At 57.3% G+C, this 25361-nt stretch overlaps 4 protein-coding genes across 8 annotated transcripts; 3 read left to right on the top strand and 1 right to left on the bottom strand.

Moving 5' to 3' along the window:
- Positions 1-749: 749 nt before the first annotated feature.
- B3GAT3 (beta-1,3-glucuronyltransferase 3) lies at positions 750-5241 on the top strand. The gene is made up of 5 exons (XM_039860424.1): positions 750-972; positions 2091-2265; positions 3470-3830; positions 4030-4320; positions 4714-5241. Exons 1-5 carry the CDS (start codon positions 891-893, stop codon positions 4810-4812), a joined length of 1008 nt encoding a protein of 335 aa, XP_039716358.1. The 5' UTR covers positions 750-890; the 3' UTR covers positions 4813-5241.
- Positions 5242-5383: 142 nt separating this feature from the next.
- ROM1 (retinal outer segment membrane protein 1) lies at positions 5384-7577 on the bottom strand. The gene is made up of 3 exons (XM_039860423.1): positions 6577-7577; positions 5932-6178; positions 5384-5822 (listed from the first exon to the last, which is right to left on the bottom strand). Exons 1-3 carry the CDS (start codon positions 7164-7166, stop codon positions 5604-5606), a joined length of 1056 nt encoding a protein of 351 aa, XP_039716357.1. The 5' UTR covers positions 7167-7577; the 3' UTR covers positions 5384-5603.
- Positions 7578-7696: 119 nt separating this feature from the next.
- Positions 7697-16969, top strand: EML3 (EMAP like 3). 4 transcript variants are annotated; one of them, XM_039860404.1, is made up of 23 exons: positions 7697-7991; positions 8806-8977; positions 9053-9322; positions 9417-9530; positions 9638-9740; positions 10527-10594; positions 10763-10886; positions 11105-11275; positions 11466-11535; positions 11621-11731; positions 11953-12048; positions 12400-12555; positions 12718-12857; positions 13276-13429; positions 13512-13637; positions 13721-13852; positions 14273-14340; positions 14893-14981; positions 15053-15150; positions 15282-15369; positions 15911-16009; positions 16310-16440; positions 16532-16969. In XM_039860404.1, the coding sequence occupies exons 3-23, from the start codon at positions 9172-9174 to the stop codon at positions 16733-16735; spliced, it is 2493 nt and encodes an 830-aa protein (XP_039716338.1). In that variant the 5' UTR covers positions 7697-7991; positions 8806-8977; positions 9053-9171; the 3' UTR covers positions 16736-16969. The 4 variants fall into 4 exon arrangements, with proteins under 4 accessions (XP_039716338.1, XP_039716336.1, XP_039716334.1 ...); XM_039860402.1 differs by having other exon boundaries at positions 9056-9322; XM_039860400.1 differs by lacking the exon at positions 9638-9740.
- Positions 16970-17257: 288 nt separating this feature from the next.
- MTA2 (metastasis associated 1 family member 2) lies at positions 17258-25280 on the top strand. Of its 2 annotated transcripts, none has more exons than XM_039860410.1 (18): positions 17258-17764; positions 18480-18547; positions 18881-18974; positions 20504-20621; positions 20755-20818; positions 21003-21120; positions 21417-21519; positions 21701-21800; positions 21967-22155; positions 22260-22334; positions 22420-22478; positions 22649-22746; positions 22870-23009; positions 23272-23500; positions 23696-23785; positions 24247-24365; positions 24469-24611; positions 24812-25280. In XM_039860410.1, the coding sequence occupies exons 1-18, from the start codon at positions 17737-17739 to the stop codon at positions 24975-24977; spliced, it is 2001 nt and encodes a 666-aa protein (XP_039716344.1). In that variant the 5' UTR covers positions 17258-17736; the 3' UTR covers positions 24978-25280. The 2 variants fall into 2 exon arrangements, with proteins under 2 accessions (XP_039716344.1, XP_039716346.1); XM_039860412.1 differs by lacking the exon at positions 17258-17764 and adding an exon at positions 17890-18133.
- The last annotated feature ends 81 nt before the right edge of the window (positions 25281-25361 follow it).

The raw sequence follows: 25361 nt of genomic DNA on the forward strand, positions 1-25361 counted from the left end.
CTTATGATGCTAAGGTGAGCATTCCTTTCCTTTAAGCAGATAAGGGGAAAGTAAAAGGCTCTTCTTGAGTCATTTCTTAAAAACAACCAGCTTAAAATATCCCCAAGAGGCATATTTTGGGGTGGCAAAATTCTGCTTCCCCTCAGGAGTTAAGGGGCTGTGTTCATGGAATTCCTCAGCTCAGGAAGTATTTTCAGTCAGTTCCCTGGGAGATAGCCCACTGCCTTGGCACCCCACCCCAGAACGCATTGTCACCTGAGAAATGCAAGTCAGGAAACAATACAGAACCTGTAGTTCAGGTATCTAGGAGAGACGCAGAAAATTGCACAATGGCAATTCCAAAACTCTCGTTAACCTTATTTATAAAATGGGGACTATACCATCTAACTCATAGGATTATATGAGACGGACCTAGAGCACAGGCCTGGCACACGATAGGCCTTAGATTTCATTCATATAACAAGTATTTATTGAGTTACTGGGTGCTGTGACTACAATCTGAATGAATGAATACGAAGAGAAAAATCTGGGCGCAAGGAGAAATACTGCAGTTCAAGGCGAAGGTCTCAAACTTGATGCCATGTGCCCACACTGAGCATCCGACTGCAGAGCACCGCGCGCTTGAAGGCCGGATATGACGTAACCCACTCCCGTGGTTCCCAGAACTAGGCGGTGGGACCGGAAATAAACGTAGGGGCGGGGCTTTCAGGCTGACCGGAAGTGGGCCCAGAGGGCGCCAACAGCCCCAGCTCCTCCGAGTTGGATGAGAGGAGTGTGAGAAAGGCGGGGCCGCTGCTGGGGCGGGGCCTGCAGGCTGGCGGGCGGGGGTTGGGGACCCCTCGTCCCCGCCGGACCCCGCCTGCCCTGACGGCAGCGGCGGCGGTGGGGCCATGAAGCTGAAGCTGAAGAACGTGTTTCTCGCCTACTTCCTGGTGTCGATCTCCGGCCTCCTCTACGCGCTGGTGCAGCTCGGTGAGCGGGGCGGGGCGGGGGTGCGGCGAGGTAGCCCTCCGGCGCCCGCCGCGATGCATCCCGCCCTGGGGACGAGCCCACGCGCAGACACCATTCATCCGGCTCGGCCCTCCGACAGCCCTCTGCGGTCGCCGGGCGCACTCCCCTTGTCCCGCCGCACCTCGGATGAAATCCAGACTCCTTTCCTGAGCATGCAGGGCCCCCCCGCATGTTCCTGCCGCCGTCTGCCTCTCCAACCCCTTTTCCTAGCCCTCTCGCTCGCTCTGCGCCGGCCGCACTGGCTTCATGACAAGTGTCTAGAAAACTGCACGCTCACTGCCCTCTCAAGCTCTTAACCTATTCCCTCTGCCTGCTTTGCTTTTCTCCCAGCTTTCCTGGCTGCCTCTTCTCATCCTTCAGGTCTCAGCCGAGATGTCACCGCCTCGGAGAGGCCTTCCCTGACCACCTTAGCTAGAGCAACTCCTCTTTTTCTGGATTCTCTTTTATTCTCTATTCTGTTTGCTTCCTTCATGGCCCTTATCACAATTTGTAATATTGTTTCTTTGCTTTCTTTACTTAGTGTCTGCCTCCTCCATAAAGTGAAAGCTCCATGAGGGCAGGGACCATATCTGCTTTGTTCCCTGATGCATCCCCAGCACCTAAGGCAGTCCTCCCAGGAGGAGCATTCAATAAATATTTATCCAATAATGGAATCGATGAATTTAATGAGTCTTTGGTCACACAGCCAAGGGAACAGATTGAACCCTGCCTCTATGCAGGGATTTCGAGACAGGGCCACTGCGTGATCCTCAGGTATTTGAAAGACTGTCCTTTTTTAGGAGCTCGACTTGTTCTTTATGGCTCCTTAAGGCAAAATTAGGACCAGCGGGTAGAAAGGATGGAGGCAGATAATCAGCTCACTATCCAAATGAAAATCATAACAGATGGAATTTGTTAAAAGTTGGAGGGGGGCTGCTAATTGAGGCAGTGAGCGCCCCACCACCGGTGGTGTGGAAAAGGCTGTTAGAGAAGTTGTAAAGAGGTTCCTGCACTGGCTAAGTTGAACGAGAAGATTAGGGCCCTTTGGGATGCTGAACGTGCTGTGGTTCTCTGCCCCCATCCCTGCTTCCTGGGACCAGGCCAGCCGTGTGACTGCCTCCCTTCCCTGCGGGCAGCAGCAGAGCAGCTCCGGCAGAAGGACCTGAGGATTTCTGAGCTGCAAGCTGATCTCCATCGCCCACCCCCCGCCCCTGCCCAGCCCCCCGAGCCTGAAGCCCTGCCTACTATCTATGTTGTTACCCCCACCTACGCCAGGTACGGGCTCTGGTGCACCCAAGAGGCCTGCATGGACCAAGAGGTTGGGGTTGATGAGGAGAAGTCTGGGGGAGGCACTGGGCAAGGGGGTGTTCCTCAAACTAGAACAGGATAAATGAACCACATCTTTACTCAAAGATTTGTGGGGAAATGGTTATTCTCTAGTAAAACAGATGGGTGTACTGTGAAGTAGAATGCAAAATTCCTGAGAAACTTTAAGATAGAAAAATAAAGTTTCAAAGAAATTTGGAGCTTGCCAATGAGTTTACTCTCTCCTTAGGTATTCTTCCGTGAGAAAGTTTGAGAACCCCTGACTCAGTTGAAGTAGAAAGGGCTTGGCCCTGTAGTCATTCCAGAGTCTAGAAATAGTTACACTAGCTATAATTTACAGTGTGTTTACTCTTAGGAGGAACTGTGCTTTACTTTTTTAAAAAATTTTTTTAAATAGAATGTAGCCTTATTACTGATACAAACCAACTGAGGATGGGGTTTTGGATCTGCAGCCAAAAGGCCTGCTAACAATAGTTCCTTGGAATCAGATGGCCGAGCCATAGGCACAGGCAGCTCTAGACTTTCTCCCTCCACACATAGTGCCCAGCCTGTGGCAGGCAGGCCAAGCTGAGGGATAGAGAAGCCTAGAAGAGACTGAGCCACCCCCTCCCAGTTCTTTGTCTAAACTCAGATAAATCTTCCTCCCCCAGAGAGGAAGGAGTCAAGGGGCTCCTCTGAATTCCTCTCCCTGGAAACCCAAACACGGAAGGAAGAGAACCTGGTCCTCTGGTGTTTTAGAAAGTCATTATCTTACTCAGTCTTTAAAACAACATTGTTGTAGAGTACTCTTATTCCTATTTTATAGCCAAGGAAACGGAGGCTTGGGGAGAGTGAGTCATTTTCGCTAGATGTCTCACCTAGTAAGTTACAAACCTGGCATTCAAACTCAGAGCTGTCTGATTCCAAAGTCTATGCCCTTCACTTATAGTCTCCCATAACCCTGGGGTTAAGGTGGGTGACAGATATGTACTGGAAGAACAGGGCAGGTGAGTGTCAGCGTGAAGTTAACAAGGAGAAAGAGCATTGGGGTACTGGTTGAGGAAAGGCCATGGGAGATGCAAAACGTGGTGCAGAAGAAGCTGTGTCTGTTGGCTGGAGTGGGCAGATGGTGCCTACCCCTTTCCTTCCTGCTGCATCTTCCCCACCCCTGCAGGCTGGTGCAGAAGGCAGAGCTGGTGCGGCTGTCCCAGACCCTGAGCCTGGTGCCCCGGCTGCATTGGCTGCTGGTGGAGGATGCTGAGGGCCCCACCCCGTTGGTCTCGGGGCTGCTGGCTGCCTCTGGCCTCCTCTTTACACACCTGGCGGCCCTCACCCCCAAGGCCCAGCGGCTTCGGGAGGGAGAACCAGGCTGGGTTCGGCCCCGTGGTGTAGAGCAACGGAACAGGGCCCTGGACTGGCTCCGGAGTGGAGGGGGTGCCGTGGGGGGACAGAAGGACCCACCCCCACCAGGGACCCGGGGAGTCGTGTACTTTGCTGATGATGACAACACCTACAGCCGGGAACTCTTTGAGGAGGTGAGCACTGGGATAGGGCTGGGAAAGAGGCCGGGTGGAGCCAGCTTCCTCTGTTGCCTTGGTTACCAACCAGTATTGCTCTAGGCTGTTGGGTGAGGAGGGGGAGCAGTGGGATAGAGTGACCTCAAGTGGTCCTTTCTGCTTCTCCCTTTCCACTGGGCCACGCCTTGCCTGTTTCTTGTCTCCTGGCCTCTGTTAGATGCGCTGGACCCGTGGCGTCTCAGTGTGGCCCGTGGGGCTGGTGGGCGGCCTGCGGTTCGAGGGCCCTCGGGTACAGGATGGCCGGGTCGTGGGCTTCCACACGGCGTGGGAGCCCAACCGGCCCTTCCCAGTGGATATGGCGGGATTTGCGGTCGCCCTGCCCTTGCTTTTGGCTAAGCCCGATGCCCAGTTTGATGCAACTGCTCCTCGGGGCCACCTGGAGAGCAGTCTCCTAAGCCACCTCGTGGATCCTAAGGACCTGGAGCCACGGGCTGCCAACTGCACTCGGGTAAGGCAATGGCAGTGGGTTACATCACTCTGGGGTGGCCAGGGGACAGGAGAAGTGGCGAGGCCCTTGGGAGGAGGATCACAGGATGGGTGTTTGAACCAGGAGGGGCCCTGCAGAACTCAGATGCAACATTGCTCACTCTGCTGAAGGGGAGGCAGGGAGCCAGTGAAGAAAGATCTCCTGCCACTCTGTCTCCCAGAGACCTGGGCACCCGTGTGGCACAGAGAGAGTAAGGGATAAAGAGTTACTGAGGCCTCTCCCACCACCCTGCCCTTCACACCTTGCAGACAATGCTCTGTGTGTAGAGGGAGTTAGAGAATCTGGTCTGTACTGAGGGCCCCAGAGGCCTGGCTATAGCTGGGCCTGGCTCTAACGGAAGCCCTCCCGGGACAGGTTCTGGTGTGGCATACGCGGACGGAGAAACCGAAGATGAAGCAGGAGGAGCAGCTACAGCGGCAGGGCCGAGGCTCAGACCCTGCCGTGGAGGTGTGATGGACGCCCCACCCCAACTACCACCTCATCAGGCACGGACCTGTGGGACCGGGCCCTGCCTGCCCAGGACGCGGTTTTCCAAGTCCTGACCCCTCAGAGCCAGGGGCAGCCCCTCAGCCCCTTCAGCCTCTTCAGCCCCTTCAGCCCCAGGGTGTGGCCCGGCTTTTCCCCTCCCCCAGCCTGCCATGTGGCACTGCCCACAAGCTGGGGACAAGAGGCCCTTGTTTTGAGCCAGGTCAGCCCTGTCTGGGGCGGGGTGGAGCAAAAGGACAGACAGACTCAGGAGGGAGGGCGGCAGAGTAACTGGGTAACTTATTGGCGCATGCACTGGGGGGCTGGAGGAGCTGGGCTGGACCCTCCCCACCTGAGCATGCTGACCCCCCCTTCCCCGCCCCCACTCCTACCTCCAGAATAAAAATCTCAACCTTATGGGAACTCTGGTTTCCTTCATTTCCAATTCTGGTTCTTGCATTCTAATCCTTACCAGGCTCAAAACCTTGGAGTCCTAGCTTTTCTCTCAGAAATCGGTTCTCTCAGGACCCCCACCCTCTTAAAGAGACAGGTCGGTGGCTTCAGCCCAAAAACTTTATTGAGTCTGCACCAGAAGCAGTCTCCAGTCCTTCCAATGTCACTTTCCCATCACCCTGCTTCTTTCGTCCTCCAGCGGTTCTGGCCACAGGGGCTAGGTCCTAGGAACCTTGGTTTTTTCTCCTACCCAGTCCAGCTCGCTGACTATCCTAACCCCTCTAATCCTAGGGACCCCTCCTTCCCCTGCACCAAGCTCTAGGCCACTAGGCCTCAGGTAGATCCTCCTTAGGAGGTTCCTCTTCTGGAGGGGCCTCCTCAGGTGCTGGCCTGGGGGCAACCCCTCCCTGCAGCCATGCTGTGTTCAGCATGTCTCTCAGCCCACCAGGGAAGAGATAGCCCTGGGTCTCTCCCTCCCCATCGATGACTCCTCCGAGCCCCTCCAGTGCCGTTTGCAGGTACCGCAGGCCCAGAAGCACCAGAGTCTGTGGGGAAAGCAAGGGGAAAGAGGTCAGTGAGGTTCCAGGAGCCCCAGGATTGGAGACAGTGAGGAGACCCAGATGGAGGGAGGCCTCAGACGCTTTGCTGACTCACCTGCAGTAGGAAGGTGACCGCCAGTATGCTGCCCAGTGTGCCTGCCAACCCCTGCAGGTGTCCCAGCAGCACCCCGTGGCATCCTTGGGCCCAGAGGTTTAGGTTGGGCTGACGAGGATTGAAGAGGGGGTGGGCGTGGGGGTCTGAGAGCCGGTTCTGCAGGCAAGGCCTGGGTGAGTGCGGGTTGCAGCAGGAGAAAGGGACCCCATCAATCAGATATAGGCCTTCCACGTTGCTCTGGATCCGGCTGCAAAGATAGGGGCAGGGGCGTTAGGGTGTCTGTAGATAGATGCCTGGGGGAGAAGCTGCAGGGCACTGGCCTTGAGAAGGGAAAAATGAGAGTATGACATTTACCAGAGAGTAGGACATTTACCAACTGCTTTACTATGTGCCAGGCATGCAGATTTCACTTGTTTTCACAGCAACTCTACAAGAGAGGTGCTATTATCTCCATTCTACAGATGAGGAAATGGGCCCAGAGCAGTTTGGTAACATGCCCTGGGCACTTAGCTAATAAATGGCAGAGCTGTAACCCATTCAATCACTATGCTCTACTTATTGCCTGTCTGGGTGAGGTGGGGTTCCAAGGGAGAAGGAGGAAGGGGAGGAGAAGGAGTAGGAGGAGAAGAGAATAAAGTCACTTACTCAACCACGTCCTGGTCATTGGGATCCAGGTAACGGCTGCTCACCCACTGGATCCCAAACCAATCCTTGTACCCATGGCGACCGCAGCAGTGGTGCCTCAGCTGCAGCTCATCCAACAGCCGTTTGGCATGACAGTGTCCCGGCACCTCTGTGTCCTTGTAGTGAGCCATGGCAGACCCCAGGCCCTCCTCCAGCCCAGAGTTCAGACTCCCAGGTAAAGCCAGGGCTAGCCCCAGGGCAAGGACCAGGAGCCCTCCGCCCCCTGCCGTGCCAGCCATCAGCAGGGGGCCCAGGACCCTTCGCCACGGAGGGTATTGAGCTGCATCCAGACTGGCTCTGCTGGCTCCTGCACCCGCCAGTCCTGTACCCAGAGCCACCGCTCCAGCTGCCAGGGCAACCTGGGGCAGGGCGATGAATGGGCAGGAGGGAGCCAAGAAGGTGCCAAGGTGCCACAGCTGGACCAGGAGGTGCCCACTACAGAAGAGGGTGATACCACCGGTCAGCGACAGTACCCAGGAGAGGAGCCAGAGCCCCTGAGCCAGACGGATGCGGGGCTGGAGGGGCAGCGCCAGGGGCAGCACGGGCGCCATCTCCCATCTCTGCCCAGGGGAGAGCAGAGCTGTCAGGGACGGGTTGACCGGGGCAGGACGCTGAGTCAGCCCAGCCCGGCTTGAGCTGGGCTAATGCCACCCTGACCCCAATACCCTGGGAATCCTCCCACCCCCCAGCCTAAATAACCCAGCGCTCTGTCCTCTGCCCGCCCCAATTCGGGATGCCTCGGCTTTGCCCCTTAGGAAAAGCCCTGCCCCCTGGCCCCGCCCGGAATAGGGGAGGGGCTGGTCGGCTCTGCCTCAAGGGGCTAGGGGCCAGAGGGCGGAGACCTCAGGACCCGTGCGCCCCTCCCGGGTCTCCAGGGAATACGGGGGCGGGGATCCCGGAAGGGCCGGGAGGGCGGACGCCCAGCGGGGCCCAGGGGGTCAGAGGGTTGGCCCCGCCCGGTGCTGAGCCGCGAGGCCCGGACAGGGAGGGGTTACCAGGCTGCCCGGCCCCCCCCTTGTCCCGCCCCCCCCTCCCGCGCTTCCTGGCGGCTCCGCGTCCGGCGCCTGTTTGTGCTGCGGCGCTGGGGCCCGGGACGGCCCCGCCACCCCACCCCCGGGAGCCGAGAGCGGCCCCGGGAGACCCTACGGCCCCGGCGGGCCCCGGAGCCTGCGTCCCCCACGCAACAGCGCCCCCTCCAGGCCCTTTCCCCGAGCCCGACAGCGCCCCCGGGGGGCGGCGCGGCACCCTTGCGTGCGCGCCCCGGGGTGCTTCCCCTTCCCCTCTCCCTGGCCATGGCCCTCGCGGCTTAGACGCCTCCAACGTCGCCGCCGCTGGGAGCAAGCCTGGGGGCCGGATGGACGGGGCCGGGGGGCCCGGTGAGTACGGGGCGGGGCGGGCGGCATGCCCTTCCCGGAGCGCTGGGCTGGGCGCTCAGGCGCTGCCGGTGCCCGACGGCGGTCTGGTGGCGTCTCCGCGTGCTTCTTGGCCCCAGGAGCTCTGAGCATCCTCCACTGTTCCTCAGGTCGCTCTCCCTAGTTACTCGGGTCCTCCTGCTGTCATTTTGGACTTCCCAACGTCATGCTACCCCCAATGTTTCCCCGCCCCCCTATATTACTCTGGGCCTCTTCTGCTGGTATTTCGCGTCTTTTTACTTCTGGCCCCCACCGTTACCCTGGGACCTTCACTATGACTCTGTCTCCACCGATGTCCTCTCCTGTCATTCTAGATTTCTTTTTCTGGTCTTCTAAGTCCTCAGAATGACTATACTCTTGTGTTCCCCCCTTCTCCCTTGGTGACGCCTTCTCGGTTTCTGTGCCTTTCCTGGAGACCTGAGCTTGCTCCGGGGTGGGCCCTGTCTCCCTCACCAGCCCTGCGCCTCCTGCTGTGATTCCCACGTTCCTGGGCAGGACTCCATATTTTCCCCCCTGGTACTCCGCGGTACGCCCTGTGTCTGCGGAGGCTGGTAGGGCAGCAGGAAGGGAGCTTTGCCAGCTTCCTCGCCTGCCCTGCCAGAAGGAGGCCCTTGATCCTCTACCACCCGTCTCCTCCCGTCTGGGCGAACCTCCAAGCCTGGGGCTGCTTGAAGGGGGCCGTCCTACTGGATGGATGCGAAGTCACGAAGAGACAGAATCCTCTCGACCCCTTCCCCAGGTGATGGTACCTTCTGAGTGCTTCTTGCCCCTTTCCCAGGCGAGGGCCCTGCTCAGGAGGCCCTGCAGTCCCTGAGCCAGCGGCTTCAGGTGCAGGAGAAGGAGATGGAGCTGGTAAAGGCCGCCCTGGCGGAAGCCCTTCGCCTGTTGCGGCTGCAGGCACTCCCCACCTCCCTGCATGACTCTGGCAGTCCAGCTCCTACAAGGGACAGGTATGCATGTTGTCACACCCTCTTCCTTCTTCTAGAGGCCTCTAAGGGCATCAGGTTGATTCACTGTCTTCCCAGCAGCCCTACAGCACCCCCAGGACTGCCACCAACATGCAGCCCCTCCTTGGTGAGTCGAGGCACCCAGACAGAGACAGAGGTGGAGATGGAGATGTCTCCTGGACCCCCTGGCCTCAGCAATGGGCCCCCAGCCCCTCAGGGGGGCAGTGAAGAGCCTAGTGGGACCCAGTCTGAAGGAGGGGGCAGCAGCAGCAGTGGCACTGGCTCTCCTGGGGGCACTGGCTCCCCAGGGATCCTCAGGCTTGTGCAGCCCCTACAGCGTGCTGACTCGTGAGTGTCCTGTGGCAGAGGCCGGGAGGAGAGGGAGGACCAGGGAGCATGATTAGAGGGAATGACCTTCACCTGCTCACTGTGCTCCTGTCAGGGCACGGAGAAATTCCTCCTCCTCCTCATCCCCCTCAGAGCGGCCTCGGCAGAAACTCTCCCGGAAGGCGGCTTCCTCGGCCAACCTGTTGTTGCGGTCAGGGAGCACAGAGAGGTGGGCGAGGCTCCCCCAACCCGCCCCAGCCCAGGCTCAGGCTCTTGACTTTCCTCATCCCTCACTCGCTTCCCTGGGCGGGGTGGGGGGACCTCATCGCCCAACAGGAAGAAAGGAACAAGCTCTCCTGGGGCGCCTGCTGTGTACCCGGCACTGTGCCAAACCCTCGACCTCCTCCATCTCATTCAGTCCCCACGACATCCTTGGGGGGTAGGTGGTCTCATGCTGTTCATTGTCCAGGTGAGGAAGCAGGCTCAGAGAGGGTAAGTCATTTGCCTGGGGTCACACAGCCAGAGCCAGGATTTGAACCGAACTCTTCCTGACTCCAGTTCCTCTGCCCTTTCCACCGTATCACGGCATACCTCCCAGGATTCCAAGAGGTTTTTCCAAAAGCTCCCATGATGTTCATGGGCGACTGTCCTCAGAGCTTCGGCCCGCCACCCCACCAATCGACCAGGCTTTACTTCTAGCGAGCAAGGGGAAACCCTGGTGTCTGAGCAGGTTGTGTCAGAGTGTGCGTAGGTCCCAGGACACCTGAGTGTTTATTCTCTGGAGAGAGATTATCGCATTATTATTATCTAATGACAGTGATCTCGGGAATTCTTTTGTCACTTTTCTCTTGAGAGATAAGACTTTCTTGTGGACCTCCCAGCTCTGAATGGTAGGGCGGGTGTACTTTCTGGATTCACTTTGGTCCCATTTTATAGATGGGGAAATGAAAAGGTCAGTAGCCAGAGACCTGGGGGTCTGGCGGAAGGGGCTCCTCCCCGTCACCCTGCCCTGCCTTTTACAAGCTTTATGGCCTTGTGCCTTGCGCTCAGCCCCTTTAGCCTCAATCTTCTCATTTCTTGAATGGAGCTAAATGCCCAGAATGCAAACTAAAGCCCGCAGAAGTCCTGGGGTCTTCTGAGTAACCTCCTTTCTTGTGTCCTGCCCCTCCCCATGTAGATCTTGGGACCTGACCCCAATCCCTATGCTTTTTTCTCTTCCCAACAGCCGTTGGGGGAAAGACCCCCTCTCCAGCCCTGGGGGTCCTGGATCTCGGAGGAGTAATTACAATCTGGGTAAGTACAGAAGCATCTGGAGGAATTTAGATGACAGAGTTAAGGTCTGGGCTATAGCCCCAGGAACTACTTCGGGGTACCTGTGAGGAATGGTGGGTAGAGTGTTGCTCTGGCTTTCCTGGAGGGAGGCTTCAGGGTGATGGTTGACACCCTGCCTTTTCTCTGTAGAAGGCATCTCAGTGAAGATGTTCCTTCGTGGCCGCCCAATTACCATGTACATCCCATCTGGCATCCGCAGCCTTGAGGAGCTGCCCAGCGGCCCACCCCCGGAGACCCTCAGCCTTGACTGGGTGTATCCTGCCCCCTCCGGGCTCATGAGAACCATCCTCCCCATCTTGGGACCCCCCTCCCCCGTTTTGCTCCCAGGTCTGCGGGGCCAAGGAGACCTCTGTGAATCCTCCCCTCCCGTTCTCTGCCAATGGCACTGCCAGCCGGAAGCTCTGTCCTTCTCCCCTTTTCCTCATCCTGCCCTTGATCTGACCCTTTCCTTGACTGTGATCCCCACTCCAGTTATGGGTACAGGGGGCGTGACTCCCGCTCTAATCTGTTCGTGCTGCGTTCTGGGGAGGTGGTCTACTTTATTGCCTGTGTGGTGGTGCTGTACCGGCCCGGGGGAGGCCCAGGGGGTCCTGGAGGTGGCGGCCAGAGACATTACCGGGGGCACACGGACTGCGTTCGATGGTGAGGGTCCTGGGGCCTGGGAGTGGGCAGCTCTAGGCATTGGGGATGGTGGGCTTGGCAGGAAGAGGGCCTGGGCGGGCGTGGAGGAGCAGACGGGAGTTGCCTTGGTGCTCTGCCAGCACAGAGAAGGCGTCCTGGGTGGTCTTGAGAGACTGACCCCCTTCCCTAGAGTGTCTTCTCCTCCACTTAGCCTGGCCGTTCACCCTGACGGTGTGCGTGTGGCCTCAGGACAGACGGCTGGAGTGGATAAGGATGGAAAGGTGAGGCCAAAATCAAACTCAGGTAGACGGGATGCAATGCCAGCCCAGCTTTCTTTCTCATCCCTGACCCCTTCTCCCACTTCAGCCCCTGCAGCCTGTGGTTCACGTCTGGGACTCCGAGACGCTGCTGAAGCTGCAGGAGATTGGACTGGGGGCCTTCGAGCGGGGTGTGGGGGCCCTGGCCTTTTCAGTTGCGGTGAGCTGACCCCAAAGCCTCTTGACCCCCATCTTCATTGTCCGGGGACCCTGTTCTTGTACTTCACTAGAAAGCCTCAGAAGTTCTGGCCTTCCCGAGCCCCGCCCAGCCAGTTCGCCTGAGAAAGGGACATGTGTCCACTTCTTGTGCCATCCTACTCCGTGCCTAATGACCCGACCTCTAGGCCTCACTCAGCCCTTCCGATGTGTCCCCGTCCTCAGGACCAGGGCGCTTTTCTTTGTGTGGTGGATGATTCTAATGAGCACATGCTGTCAGTGTGGGACTGCAACCGGGGCGCGAAGCTGGCTGAGATCAAGGTGAGTTCAGGTGGCCTGCAGCGCACCGCGGATGGGGAGGCGGGAGTGGTGGGGTGCGGAGGGTCCAGACTTAGCTGTACATTTACCTCCTCTCTGGCTGGGTTACCTGGGGCCAGCCTCCAGCCTCTCGGAGGCTGTGAAGGGGAGACTACGGAAGTTCTGACCTCACAGGCGTATGGGTGACTAATCGGGAGTGACTGGGAGTAGTGCTCTTAGGGGACTAGCGTCCGGAAGGAAGGCTGCCCTGGGGTGGCTGGACTTCTGCAGACCAGCCGTCCAGAGGCAAATGAAGCCAAGTCCAGTGAAGGTGTCCAGGGCTCGGGGTGGCTGAATCTAGTATCTTCTTCTCAGAGCACAAATGACTCAGTCCTGGCTGTTGGCTTCAGTCCTCGTGACAGCAGCTGCATTGTCACCAGCGGGAAATCCCACGTCCACTTCTGGAACTGGAGTGGTGGAGCAGGGGTTCCTGGGAATGGGACCCTCACCCGAAAACAGGGTGTCTTTGGGGTGAGGTGTGGATGCATGCAGGGTGGTGGGGGCGGGCAGAGTGGACATGGAAGTATCGGTCTGAGGACTGTAGACCCTAGTGCCACCCAACTCCCACTGTCCTGTGACTTTTAGTCTTTGTCCTTCCCTTTGACCGCTGCTCTCTGCTTTCCTCTCCCCTAGAAATACAAGAAACCCAAGTTTATCCCTTGCTTTGTGTTCCTCCCGGATGGAGACATTCTCACTGGGGACTCAGAGGGGAACATTCTCACCTGGGGGCGGAGCCTCTCAGATTCCAAGACCCCAGGCAGGGGTGGGGCCAAGGTATGGGGGGGGGGCGGGGTGGCATCTGGGAAGTCTGGTACCCCAGAGGGTCTAGGGGAGCGGAGAAGTGGATTGCCCATTTTTTCACTGTGAGAATCGATAGTTCTCTGTGGGCCAGTCTAGAAGGGTAGGGGGCAGCGTGGCTGAGGGTAAAGGGCTGGGGCTTTGGAGTCTGCCAGATCCTGGGTTCAAATTCTAGTGTTGCCACTAGTTGTCTGGTCTTTAGGAAGTTACTTTGCTTCTCTGAGCCTCGGTTGTCCAGTCTGTAAACTGGGGAAAATAATAGCCAAGGATCAGAGATGGTATTCAGTAGGGACTCAGATGCTGGGAGTTATTACTCTATTGCGACGGCCTGGACTGCTCCTGTTCCCACTTCCCTGCACCCCAAGACCCTGACTTACCCAGGACTTTGCCAACAGAGACCTATGGGATTGTGGCCCAGGCCCACGCTCATGAAGGTTCCATTTTCGCCCTGTGTCTCCGGCGGGATGGGACCGTGCTGAGTGGCGGTGGGCGCGACCGCCGGCTGGTGCAGTGGGGGCCTGGGTTGGTGGCCCTCCAGGAGGCTGAGGTGAGGGCTTGACTGTGGTCAAGTGGGGGAGGGGGAAGAGGACTGGCCAGTGGGCCTCTGACTTTCTGCCACCACTCTGCAGATTCCTGAACACTTTGGGGCTGTGCGAGCCATTGCTGAGGGGCCGGGCTCTGAGCTGCTGGTGGGAACCACGAAGAATGCGTTGCTGAGGGGCGATCTGACCCAGGGCTTCTCCCCCGTGATCCAGGTTTGGGGGCCAAGGGCTCAGAGGAGGAGGAAGGGAAGAGCTATTGGGGAGGGGCAGAGGTGACAGCACATGCTCTACTATAGGGCCACACGGACGAGCTCTGGGGATTGTGCACACATCCCTTCCAGAACCGCTTCCTCACCTGTGGCCATGACCGGCAGCTCTGCCTGTGGGATGGAGAGGGCCACGCGCTGGCTTGGAGTATCGACCTCAAGGTATAGTTCTGTCTCCCTGGTTCCCCAGTGCCACACCCACCGTGACTCCTGTGGCCACCACTCTTTCCCCAACATCCCCTTTCCTTCGGCCCTCCAGAGGCAGCCAGTTTGTACTGGTCTGGCTACTAAAATGTTCATACTTCTGTGCTGATTCCTCTAATGCGCCCCCCAATGGCCCAGACCTCCCCTTGATCCAGCAACTGATGGTTAATCTCTGGCCCAGCAGGAGTCCTCAGTTCTGGCTATAAAATATTTTGAGTATCACTCACTGTTTAGGCTCCACCCCAGGTCTACTGCCACCCTCCTCTCTCCTCTTCCTTGGGACGAGGAGACTTTGACTTTACCAAGATGACAAGGTGTCTGTCTTGTTTCCCTCACTAGAAAGGCATCTTCTTGGAATCACCTTCTCTTCCCTCCTAGGAGACTGGTCTCTGTGCGGACTTCCACCCCAGTGGGGCAGTCGTGGCCGTAGGACTGAACACGGGGAGGTAAGAAGGAGCCAGGATGCCTGGGAGGGGAAAGCAGGAGATACGGGACAGGGTCCTGGTAGTGTTGGCAGGCCGGGGGTGGGGGGGTAGGGGAGAAGGGGTGTGATCACTGCCTACTCGGGAGCCCCAGCTGCACCTTCCTATTCCTCAGTGCTTTTCCCTGCAACCTGGGCCTCCCTTGCTTCCCTGTGACAACTGTCATCATATCCTCCCCCAACCACTATGCCTTCCAAGCCTAGAGTGGAAGAGGTGGCCGCCTAGGATAGAGAAGTGGCAGGAACGGGAGGGGCATAGGGGAGACTAACACCGGAAAGTGACAGGTTTTGCAGACTCCATAAGGCCCTTGTAGGCCAGCCCCATATTCCTTTCTCAGATGGCATCAGAAGCCCCTCAGCTTTTACCTGCCCTTAGCCTCTTCCCATGTCCCAGAATAACAATGCAGCGGCTACCTCTGTCTACTTCATAGCCTTTCTGTCAGTGTCTCTGAGTCTCTCCAACTGGCGAACCCCCACAGTGCCCAGGACACCTGCTTTCTGCCCCGCTCCCTTCCAGGTGGCTGGTTTTGGACACAGAGACCAGAGAGATCGTGTCCGATGTCACTGATGGCAATGAACAGCTCTCAGTGGTCCGGTACAGCCCAGGTGGGAGCCGCCCCCACCCTGGACCCAGACCCATCCCTGGGCCTTCCCTCTCTGAGTGACTCTCTTTGTAGATGGGTTGTACCTGGCCATCGGTTCCCATGACAACATGATCTACATCTATAGTGTTTCCAGTGATGGTGCCAAGTCCAGTCGCTTTGGCCGCTGTGTGGTGAGGAAGCTGGGGTGGAGGGTGGGACATTGCCATAGCAGGTAAACTCCTCGAAGGGTCCCATGCACTAAGGGAGGTTGGGGGATGGGAAATGGGGACCCCATTTTTAGTCTCTTGACCCTTGCTCCCAGGGTCACTCCAGCTTTATCACTCACCTTGACTGGTCCAAGGATGGGAACTTCATCATGTCCAATTCTGGGGATTATGAGATCCTTTACTGTGAGTGGCAGTAGAGTGAGCATGGGGAGAGGGTGATTGGGGTGGCTGCTATTTGTGTGTGCTCCTGGTTGGGAGGGGATGAAAGAGAATATGTGGGGAGCTCCAGGCAGAGGGGCTGTCAGATGGGGAGGTGGGATGGATTGGAGTCAGAATTGTGCCATGGGATAAATTGTGATTTGAAAACACACACACACACACACACACAGTTTTATACCATGTCTTGTTCCCACAAGGATTTGAAGGAGTTGAAAACTGCACCAAGAAAAGACGGGTTTAGAAAAGTTTCTTAGGCAGTTGCGGAGGGATTGCCTTATCTAGAGAGGAGGAACTGCTGAGAAGCTGTTAAGAACTTGAGGGAGAACTCAGGAAGCACATGGGGCTGGGTTTTGCCTTGGGCTGTGGGCTACTGTGGTGACCAGACCACATGCCACCACCTCAAGCCAGTCTTTCCAACCTGGCCTTCACCACATGGCATCACCACATGGCATCTTCCTCACTGAGGGCAGGTGAAGGCTGAGCTGGGTGGGCTCCTTCTCCCCAGGGGACGTGGCCGGAGGCTGCAAGCTGCTGAGGAATCGCTATGAGAGCCGAGACCGGGAGTGGGCCACCTACACCTGCGTGCTGGGCTTCCATGTCTACGGTGAGCAAGGGCGCAGGGCGGAACCCTGAGTGTGTGTGTAGTGGGGAAGGAAGGTCGAGCCCACCCCCGGCTCGGAATGCTGGGCATATGTGGAGGAGTGGGCATCAAGAAACTGGCCGATCCAGTCCAGGAGGCCCCGCTGGCCCTCTAGCCCTCCAGCCCTCCAGCCCTCCCTTGGGAGGGATTGCCTGAGACGCGGCCGGTGGGTGGCCGCGGCTGCCCTAGCCGGGGAAACAGTGCAGCTCTGGGCTGTGGGTGGAGGCAGGGAGGAGGCCGCGCTGAGGCCAGCCACTGCGCTAGGCGTGTGGCCGGACGGCTCAGATGGCACCGACATCAATTCCCTGTGCCGCTCTCACAACGAGCGCGTGGTGGCCGTGGCAGACGACTTCTGCAAAGTGCACCTCTTCCAGTACCCGTGCGCACGCGCCAAGGTGAGGCCTCCTGGGGTCTCCCGGGAGAGAGAGGTGGGGTTGGGGGCCCAGGGTGCACTGTCGGCGCAACTCGACCTTCCCTCCAACCCAGGCACCAAGTCTCGTGTACGGTGGCCACGGAAGTCATGTGACCAGCGTCCGGTTCACTCACGACGACTCGCACCTCATCTCGCTGGGCGGCAAGGACGCCAGCATCTTCCAGTGGCGAGTGCTGGGTGCCGGGGGCGCGGGGCCAGCTCCAGCTACGCCCTCTCGAACCCCTTCCCTGTCCCCCGCCTCCTCTCTCGACGTCTGACCGCTGCCGGACTGGACCCACCAGCCCTAGGCGTGGCCCTGCCCCACCCGAACCCCAGGACCAGTGGCCGACCCTTTCTCAACTTGGAGACATTCCTGATCGCGCATTTCCCTGGAGGGGGCGAGCGGCACCCCTGCACACACTGTATAGACCCGCTGGCTGAGCCGGGCAGCCCCAGCCTGGGCCCTGACTCCCGCTGCCTGCTGAGGGGCAATAAACCAAAAGCAAAGTCGCCTCCCAGTCCTTTTGTGGGGCGCGGCTGGGCGCCTTCGGGGCCCTTTGGGGGTGGGGATGAAAGAAAAGAGCGCGGAAAGGGTGAGGGAGCGTAGACCATTCATGCAAATGACAGGCAAAGCCGCTTGCAAATAACCCGGCGAAGCGCACAGGCGCGCTTCTCTCCCGGGCCGTAGGCGGAGAGGCAGGGCTCGGGCAAGGAGAGAGTTAAGCTCAACTCCTCCCGGCGTCGGAGGCGGGGCCGAGCTGCAGCGGAAATAACCGAGCGCGGGGCCGCGGTTGGCCGGAGGGAGCCGAACCGCTTCCGGAAGTGGCCGATCTGTGGGGTCTCTCTCTCCGACCCGAGCCGAGCGCCGGGCCTTGTTCTCCGGATCGGCCGAAGGTGTTCCGGAAGGAGGCGAACCCCGAGGCGGGCAGGGCCAGCCGTCTCCGCCGCCGACAGAGCCCAACGTCTGCTGGGGCTTTGAGAGGGTGGGGGACTCCAGAGCCTGGCTCCGGGCCGTCGGGAGCCGAACTCGTTCCGGAAGGAGCCGAGGAGACCGGCGCCGGCCTCGGCGTCCCGGGTGTGAGGCGGTGGCAGCCGCGGCGACAGCGCGGGCCGGGATGAACCGCGACGGCTGAGGCGGCGGAGGTGCCGGCTGCGTGGGCCCGACCGAGACTTCCGTGAAGCGCCAGCCCCGCGCTCCGGGCTTCGCCTCGAGCTGAGCTCTGCCCCCCCGAGCCTCCAGGTCCCCTTTGTGCGGCCGGAGGAGGCGGCGGGAACGGCCATGGCGGCCAACATGTACCGGGTGGGGGGTGAGTACCGGGCGCAGGGGCTGCGGGGCCCGGGGCGGGAGAGCCTGGGGGCCGGGACCTGAGAGGCTCGGCCCCCGGCGGCGTGGTTCCGAGCGCGGACCGGAACCGGAACCGGGGAGCGAGGGTGCGGGAACCGCGACGCGACCGGGCGCCGAGGCTCCCGGAGAGCTGGGGGCAGCCCCGACGGCACTCACGGGGCTGCATCTGTGGTCCCCTGGGTCGGGGAGCGGGACTTGGGAAAGTGGTTCCGAAGGAGCTGACAGACAGGCAGGGGGCGCGAAGGGTTAGGGCGACCGCTTTGCCACTTGAAGGGGAGCCACCGGGAGGTGTCCTTTCCCCAGGCGTTATTGTGCGCCTCGGTTCGCAAAGGTTCGCAAAGGTTGGGGTCCTGCGCCAGTATGAGCAATTGCTCTCTCCGCTGAGACTGGGGTACAATCCCATCGCTGAGATGGAACTGCGGGGGAAACCCTTGCTTCTTGTTTTTTAAGGCTCACTTTTGAGTGAAGGATCTGATTTCAGAATTAGGTGGTCAGGGGTGGGGGGCATCCCCTCTTTTCTCTTCATCTCTCCACTTCCCCATTTTAGCGTCCTCTCTGCCTGGACCCTGATCTCATTTGGGCCCACCCAGGCCTACTTTCTCTCCTCCTACCCTGGTACTCTGGCTCTCCGATCTCCTGGTCTGATCTTCCCGGTTCTTCCCCACCCCCTCCTACAGATTACGTCTATTTTGAGAACTCGTCCAGCAATCCTTACCTGGTTAGACGGATTGAGGAGCTCAACAAGGTGAGTGGAGCAGAGTCTCCCCAACCCCCCTTCCCCAAAGTAGTCTCAGTCTTCTGAGGTCTCTAACTTCAGGTGGAAGAGAGAGGGACAGAGAGAGAGGACTCTATCATTCTTTCGGTGTGTTCAGGAAAGGCTACCGAGAGCTTAGTGGGAACTTTACTGTTCTCTCTCTTGTGGGCTAAAGAAAGAGATTTGGAAGTCAGTCCTTAAATACGTCTCATTCATAATTTCTTGGGTTTTTCTACATCCCATAGAAACTTGTTGTTAGTCTCTTCCTTCTGCGTTTCTACATTCAAATGACCAGTTTTCAATGCTCTTTTTCCCCCCTCTTAGACTGCAAATGGAAATGTGGAGGCAAAGGTCGTGTGCCTTTTCCGGCGGAGGGACATTTCTAGTAGCCTCAACAGCCTGGCTGATAGTAATGCCAGTGAGTGTCTTTGTACCCCCACCTTACCCTCTATCCCCCCTTCCCTCCCCTTCCCCACGTTCTGAGTCCTGGGCCTGTCCCTGCAGGAGTTTCTCCTGGTAGCATGCCCAAGGCAGGGGTGTGAGTTTGGGGGTGGTAAATGTTTGGTCTGCGGAGGGAGGCCTGTTTTTACACGTTGGTTGGAAGCAGGGGAAAGAGACTATGATAAGGAGAGCCAGAGTTTGGCTTAATGCATGAGTGTGGGTGAATGGTGTGTGTAAAAGAGGTAATAGTATTCAAAACAGAAGATGAGTTTTAGAGAAGCAGGACCCTTGGGGGACAGTTTCGTGTATGTTGGGACAATAGGTAGTGACTGGAGGTCAAGGTGAAGAGGAAGAGATTGTACTTAGAAGCCATGAGGTGATGCGAATACATTGAAGAGACGGAACAGGAAGAGAGGAAAGTTTTCTTGTACTTTTTCCTCTTTCTCTCCTCCGTTTTCCCCTTCACTCCGTTTTACGTCTTTCCCTTTTCCTGTTGCCCTGTTTTCTCCTTATACTTTCATCTTCTTTCAAAAAAAATGTCCTTCTGTTTCCCTTAGTGTCCTTTTCTTTTCCTGCTTTGGCTTTTTTCCCCTCTTCCTCTTGTTCCTCATTCCTAAATTATTTTCCTTATTCCAGGATGCTTTGGACATGAAGGAGTTAAGGGGCCTACCAAGTTCTCTGGCCCTCTGGGGTTTTCAGCTCCATCTGGCAGGGGCTGACCTTGGCCTTGTCCAATCAGAAGGGGTGTGGGGGGTGTGGTCCCCCTTGCCTTAGCACAAGGTTTCCGGAGCACACAGGCGAGGGGCGGAGCTTGCTGCACCCCCCTTCTCCCTGAGGTTGGGAACAATGCACCAATGAGCCTGGGCCTGTGGCTCTTCTGCACCCCTCCCACTTTGATTGGCACCCAGCCAGGTTAACCCTTTCCACCAAGGTTTCAGGGCATGTTGCAGCTCCTGGGGGAGGAAGGTGTTGGCACTGGCTTGAGAGATACTGCCCTTGAAAGCCCCTCAAACAATTCTCCAAGTAGAAAGTGAGCAGTAGTTAGGGTGGCGTGTGATGGTTAAGAGCAGAGTCTCCTGAAATCTGAAAAGAGGAACTGGTAAACACAACCTCGTATGATGCTTTTTCATCTCACTGAGTTTCCGGACCTCAGGCTGGTTTAACAAGAAAGAGACAGGTGCGACGTTCTTTCTGGGTCTGGTGTGGGCAGATTTGCGCTCTGTGAGTGGTGTCTGGGCATTGGCATCGGGTTTGGGATGCCCTTCTGTGGCATTCTTCGTCCTCTCAGCAGCTCTTTCCTAAGAGCAGTAGTGGTGGACAGTGGGAGCATCTCTGATGGGGGAGAGCGCTAAGTGCGAAGGCCGCTGGGTAAGGGCGAGCAAGGCAGGTGCCTGGGGAGTGTGAGAAAAACAGCTGAGACGGGAAGTTTCCCCCAAGCCAAAGTGTCCAAGGTGGCTTCTTTTTGGATTAGTTTCTGACTTGGTTTCTTTCTCTTTAATCTCCCAGGGGAGTTTGAGGAGGAATCAAAGCAGCCAGGGGTATCGGAGCAGCAGCGACATCAACTGAAGCACCGGGAGCTTTTCCTTTCTCGGCAGTTTGAGTCTTTACCAGCCACTCACATACGGTATGGGGCAATCAGGGTCACTGTGGCCAGCATGTACTTATCTGGAAGATGGAGAGGAGGGGGTGCTGTATTGGAGATGCTGTGGAGAGGGAATGACAAGCTCACCCAGGCGCTTCTGATCCTTTTCCTGTAGGGGAAAATGCAGTGTGACTCTCTTGAATGAGACAGATATCTTGAGCCAGTACCTGGAAAAGGAGGTGAGAAAGAGGTGTCCGGGGGAAAAGGGAGGAGGTGGGTATTGCTCCCAAAGGCAAGAGGAAAGTAAGACTGTGATGAGGTACAAGTCGACAGACTGCCTGTCTTGAGAACTCTGGGTGCACCCCACTGCCCCCCGTCTTTGAGGACTGCTGCCCTGTTAACCTTCTCTCTTCCCATCTCCAGGACTGCTTTTTTTACTCGCTGGTGTTTGACCCTGTGCAGAAGACCCTTCTAGCTGATCAGGGGGAAATCCGAGTTGGTTGCAAGTACCAAGCTGAGATCCCAGATCGCCTGGCAGAGGGTAAGCAACAGGAGAGACTGTATGGCTTCCGGGTTATCTAACATCAGTCTCTGTGAGTCATGTGCCCTGGAGTTGGATGGTACAGTCTGCATGGTTCTGTGCTGTGACCCTGACAGAATACGACCTCAGGAACCTGAGAAGGGCAGGTGGGCAGAGCTGGGAAGGGAAGTCTGAGAGTCGAGGTGGCTGATAGGATCCAATCAAGAAATGAGGAGGGACAAGGTGCTGTTTGAATGTCAAGACACCTACTGTTCCTCCGTCCCCCTCCCTGATGATGCCGTTGCCCTGTTCCCCAGGGGAATCTGATAACCGGAACCAACAGAAGATGGAGATGAAAGTCTGGGACCCAGACAACCCTCTCACAGACCGGCAGATTGATCAGTTTCTCGTGGTGGCCCGGTGAGGGGTGGGTGGATGGGGAAGTGGGCGGGGGGTGTGGACATAGTTCTGAGTCCCGTTCTTAGAGATGGGCATTATTTTTTTGGTGGCATGGGTGTTTTCCTTTTTTCTCACCTGGTTTAGTCCCTCAGCCCACTTGTGTTTTTTTCTTGCCCTCCTGACTTCTCAATCCCTCTCTTAGAGCGGTGGGGACCTTTGCGAGAGCCCTGGATTGTAGCAGCTCCATTCGGCAGCCAAGTCTGCACATGAGTGCAGCCGCTGCCTCCCGAGATATCACTCTGGTGAGCAAAAGTTGGTGGGTAGGTGGGCACGCTGCACTTTCTGGGGACATGCAGAGCCTGGGGACAGGAGAGGAGGGTGTCTGAGGGAGCGGGTACGTTTAGAGAGCCGCAGGGGAGCGTGCTGAGCGTTTCAGGTCATCAGCATTGTTTCCCATCTCCCCTGTAGTTTCATGCAATGGATACGTTGCAAAGGAACGGCTATGACCTGGCAAAGGCCATGTCGACCCTGGTGCCGCAGGGGGGCCCGGTGCTGTGTCGGGATGAGATGGAAGAGTGGTCTGCCTCGGAGGCCATGCTTTTTGAGGAGGCCCTGGAGAAGTACGGGAAGGATTTCAATGATATTCGCCAAGACTTTGTAAGTGGCTAGGGCTAGGGGAAGAGGTGGACGAGGTGTCAGGCGGGAGAACCAGGACCTAGGGCCAGGTGCTCGCTCATGCTTCTTCCCTCTGCCCTCCTTAGCTACCCTGGAAGTCACTTGCCAGCATAGTCCAGTTTTATTACATGTGGAAAACTACAGACCGCTACATTCAGCAGGTACAGTCTGGGCTAGGGAGGCTGGACGAGAGGGCTCCGACATCTCCCGGCTGAGATGCTCTGATCCTTCTCTTTCTTTCTGCAGAAGAGATTGAAAGCTGCCGAAGCAGACAGCAAACTGAAACAGGTCTACATCCCCACCTAGTAAGTGTGTTGGGTGGAGAGGCTGGCGTGTTTTCCTTTTCTTCCCCCAACCTGTGCTTTCCTCAGTGATTAGGGATGGGCAGGGGGCAGGGCACATTATCATAGAGAAGGTGGAAATGGATTCTTTTCCTTGAATTCTTTCCTTTTCTCCCCACTCCTTCCCCTGTTAGCACCAAACCAAATCCTAACCAGATCATCTCCGTGGGCTCAAAACCTGGCATGAATGGGGCCGGGTTCCAGAAGGGCCTGACTTGCGAGAGCTGCCACAGTGAGTTCCAGGAAGGGACAGGGACACTGGGGGTGGGTGAGAGGCCTTCTCTGGCCCATGAACCTGAGGAGCTCAAGTGGCCTGTTCTTCCCTGGCCTCCAATTCCTCTCCACGTTCCTCTAGCCACACAGTCTGCCCAGTGGTACGCCTGGGGCCCACCCAACATGCAGTGCCGCCTCTGTGCTTCCTGTTGGATCTACTGGAAGAAGTATGGGGGACTGAAGACCCCAACCCAGCTTGAGGGGGCTGCTCGGGGCACAACAGTAAGGATCAATGGGGACAAGGAGGGGGCGAGCAGTGAGCGTGTCGACGAGAGCTTTAGGTGAAGGCCAAAACACCCAACTCCGTATATGGTGATGGTTTGGCGTGTGTTTGGGGCGAGGAGTTTGATTGTGGTTCAGGGGCATGGCAGGTCGGGATGGCAGTAGAGAGATGAGTCAGAAAAATTGTTCTCTGCAAAGAATGGAAGAAAGAAAGGAGCCTCAATGTCCATCTGCGTTTTCCCTTTTTCCTATGTCCTTCCAGGAGCCACACTCGAGGGGTCATTTGTCCAGACCTGAAGCCCAAAGTCTCTCCCCCTATACGACCAGCGCCAACCGGGCCAAGCTGCTGGCTAAGAACAGGCAAACATTCCTGCTCCAGACCACGAAGCTGACCCGTCTTGCCAGACGCATGTGCAGGGACCTGTTACAGCCGAGGAGGGCCGCCCGACGACCCTATGCCCCTATCAATGCCAATGCCATCAAGGCAGAGTGTAAGGGCAGGGGTGCTAGGGCTAGTGGCAGGTTCGGGGTTGCCCTGGCCAGAGACCGGTGTTTTATCTGGATGTTTAAGTGACACTAGGGATAGTAGGCCACAGGGGTTTGTTAAGAAATTAGACGTGGCTCCTGGCCCCAGGAGAGGCCTGAATAGCGAAGCCCCTTTAAGAGCTTTCATCTTCGTTCTCCAGGCTCCATTCGACTTCCTAAGGCTTCCAAGACTCCACTGAAGATTCACCCTCTGGTGCGGTTGCCCCTGGCAACTATCGTCAAAGATCTGGGTATGGGTTGGGGCACCAGATTGTGGGTATGGGGCGGGTGGAGGATGGGCGCTGTGGGCTCTCAGTCCTTTTACTATCAAAACCTTTTCTCCCCTGCTTTTTTCTTTCCCATTCAGTCCTAAGAGGTTCAGTCTAACAAATTATACTGTTGTAGGTTAACAGTGTTTTCTCATAAGCTCTTCAGTGTGAGTACCTATTTGACAAGATCACACTCCCGTGTGATTATTGAGATACTAGTTAAGTTTTTGAGGATTCAAAAGCTATATTTGGAACTTTGACTACGTGAGAGGGGCCGATGTCCCTGGCCCCCGGTGTTGTTCAAGGGTTAACTGTACTGCGTACTGGTAATTGCTTGTCAGACTCCTGCCCCATCACTACTTTTGGGGATGCCCGGGGAAACTGCATAGAGAAAAGAAAGTATGAAAGTTCTCCAAGTTTTGTTTTCTCATTTTTCCTGGCAGTGGCCCAGGCACCTCTGAAACCAAAAACACCTCGGGGTACCAAGACACCGATCAACAGAAACCAGCTGACCCAGAACCGGGGCCTGGGGGGCATTATGGTGAAACGGGCCTATGAGACTGTGAGTTGACAGACTGGAGTGAGCCAAGCTGAGTTGGGTGGGCTTTCATTTCTGTTAGGAGCCTGAGAGAGTCCCTCTCGTTGTGTTGCCCTACCCTTTCCAGATGGTAGGAGTCCCCTTTTCTGCCAATGGAAGGCCTCTGGCCTCAGGGATTCGCTCAAGCTCACAGCCCGCCGCCAAGCGACAGAAACTAAACCCAGCTGATGCCCCCAATCCTGTGGTGTTTGTGGCCACAAAAGATACCAGGTACGGAGCCCACTGTGGGAGCAGCTGAGAGGTTGACAACGCAGTTTGGCGGGTGCGGGAAATAGGGTTTCTGACAAGACCAGCTCCCAGGAGACTGGGTGCAGGGTGGGGATGCCAGAAAAGAAAGGGCCAGGAGAATTGCAGTGTGGAATTCTTCTCGAGAATCTTATCCTTCTTGATTCCCCTCTTTTCCCGGCCAGGGCCCTGCGGAAGGCTCTGACCCACCTGGAAATGCGGCGAGCTGCCCGCAGGCCCAACTTGCCCCTGAAGGTGAAGCCACCGCTGATTGCAGTGCGGCCCCCAGTTCCTCTACCTGCACCCTCACATCCTGCCAGCACCAATGAGCCCATTGTCCTGGAGGATTGAGCAGCTGTGGGGAAGGGAGGTGGGCTGAAAGCTAGAGGGTGGGTGCCCAGGGCACCCGAGTTCTCTTCCTTCTAGTATAAAGGGACTGAGGAGTGAGGGAGGGAGCAAGTGTGTGTCCTTGAAGGGGTTGGGCGCCCTCTGGTGTTACCACTTCAAGGCTTGTCCCCTTCCCATGTTTCCCCATGCCTGGTGATGGAAGGCAGACTGCAGGAACTTGGCCCACTGTGGGAACCTAGCCTGTTTTGGGGGGTAGGACCCACAGTTGTCTTGGACAGTTTTAGGGGGAGGGTTTTTTAATTTTTTAAAAATTTTGCCTCCCTTTGTGAAAGGGGATGGGGGAGGGGAAGAGTAAACATCAGGTGGTGGTACCTGTTTGGGGGAGGG

Source organism: Pteropus medius, unplaced genomic scaffold (assembly GCF_902729225.1).
Source record: "Pteropus medius unplaced genomic scaffold, Ma_sr-lr_union100, whole genome shotgun sequence".
Lineage (NCBI taxonomy): Eukaryota > Metazoa > Chordata > Mammalia > Chiroptera > Pteropodidae > Pteropus > Pteropus medius.

Excerpts from the sequence above, each read along its gene's own strand:
- B3GAT3 (XM_039860424.1), top strand. The coding sequence starts at position 891 with ATGAAGCTGAAGCTGAAGAACGTGTTTCTCGCCTACTTCCTGGTGTCG. Across the intron at positions 2,266-3,469 it reads GTTACCCCCACCTACGCCAG|GCTGGTGCAGAAGGCAGAGC; the intron begins GTACGGGCTCTG and ends CCACCCCTGCAG. Across the intron at positions 3,831-4,029 it reads GCCGGGAACTCTTTGAGGAG|ATGCGCTGGACCCGTGGCGT; the intron begins GTGAGCACTGGG and ends GGCCTCTGTTAG.
- ROM1 (XM_039860423.1), bottom strand. The coding sequence starts at position 7,166 with ATGGCGCCCGTGCTGCCCCTGGCGCTGCCCCTCCAGCCCCGCATCCGT. Across the intron at positions 6,179-6,576 it reads AATGACCAGGACGTGGTTGA|CCGGATCCAGAGCAACGTGG; the intron begins GTAAGTGACTTT and ends CTATCTTTGCAG. Across the intron at positions 5,823-5,931 it reads CGGTCACCTTCCTACTGCAG|ACTCTGGTGCTTCTGGGCCT; the intron begins GTGAGTCAGCAA and ends CTTTCCCCACAG.
- EML3 (XM_039860400.1), top strand. The coding sequence starts at position 7,970 with ATGGACGGGGCCGGGGGGCCCG. Across the intron at positions 10,887-11,104 it reads ACCCTCAGCCTTGACTGGGT|TTATGGGTACAGGGGGCGTG; the intron begins GTATCCTGCCCC and ends TCCCCACTCCAG. Across the intron at positions 12,049-12,399 it reads CGAAGCTGGCTGAGATCAAG|AGCACAAATGACTCAGTCCT; the intron begins GTGAGTTCAGGT and ends TCTTCTTCTCAG.
- MTA2 (XM_039860410.1), top strand. The coding sequence starts at position 17,737 with ATGGCGGCCAACATGTACCGGGTGGGGG. Across the intron at positions 17,765-18,479 it reads CAACATGTACCGGGTGGGGG|ATTACGTCTATTTTGAGAAC; the intron begins GTGAGTACCGGG and ends CCCCTCCTACAG. Across the intron at positions 21,121-21,416 it reads CCCAGATCGCCTGGCAGAGG|GGGAATCTGATAACCGGAAC; the intron begins GTAAGCAACAGG and ends CCTGTTCCCCAG.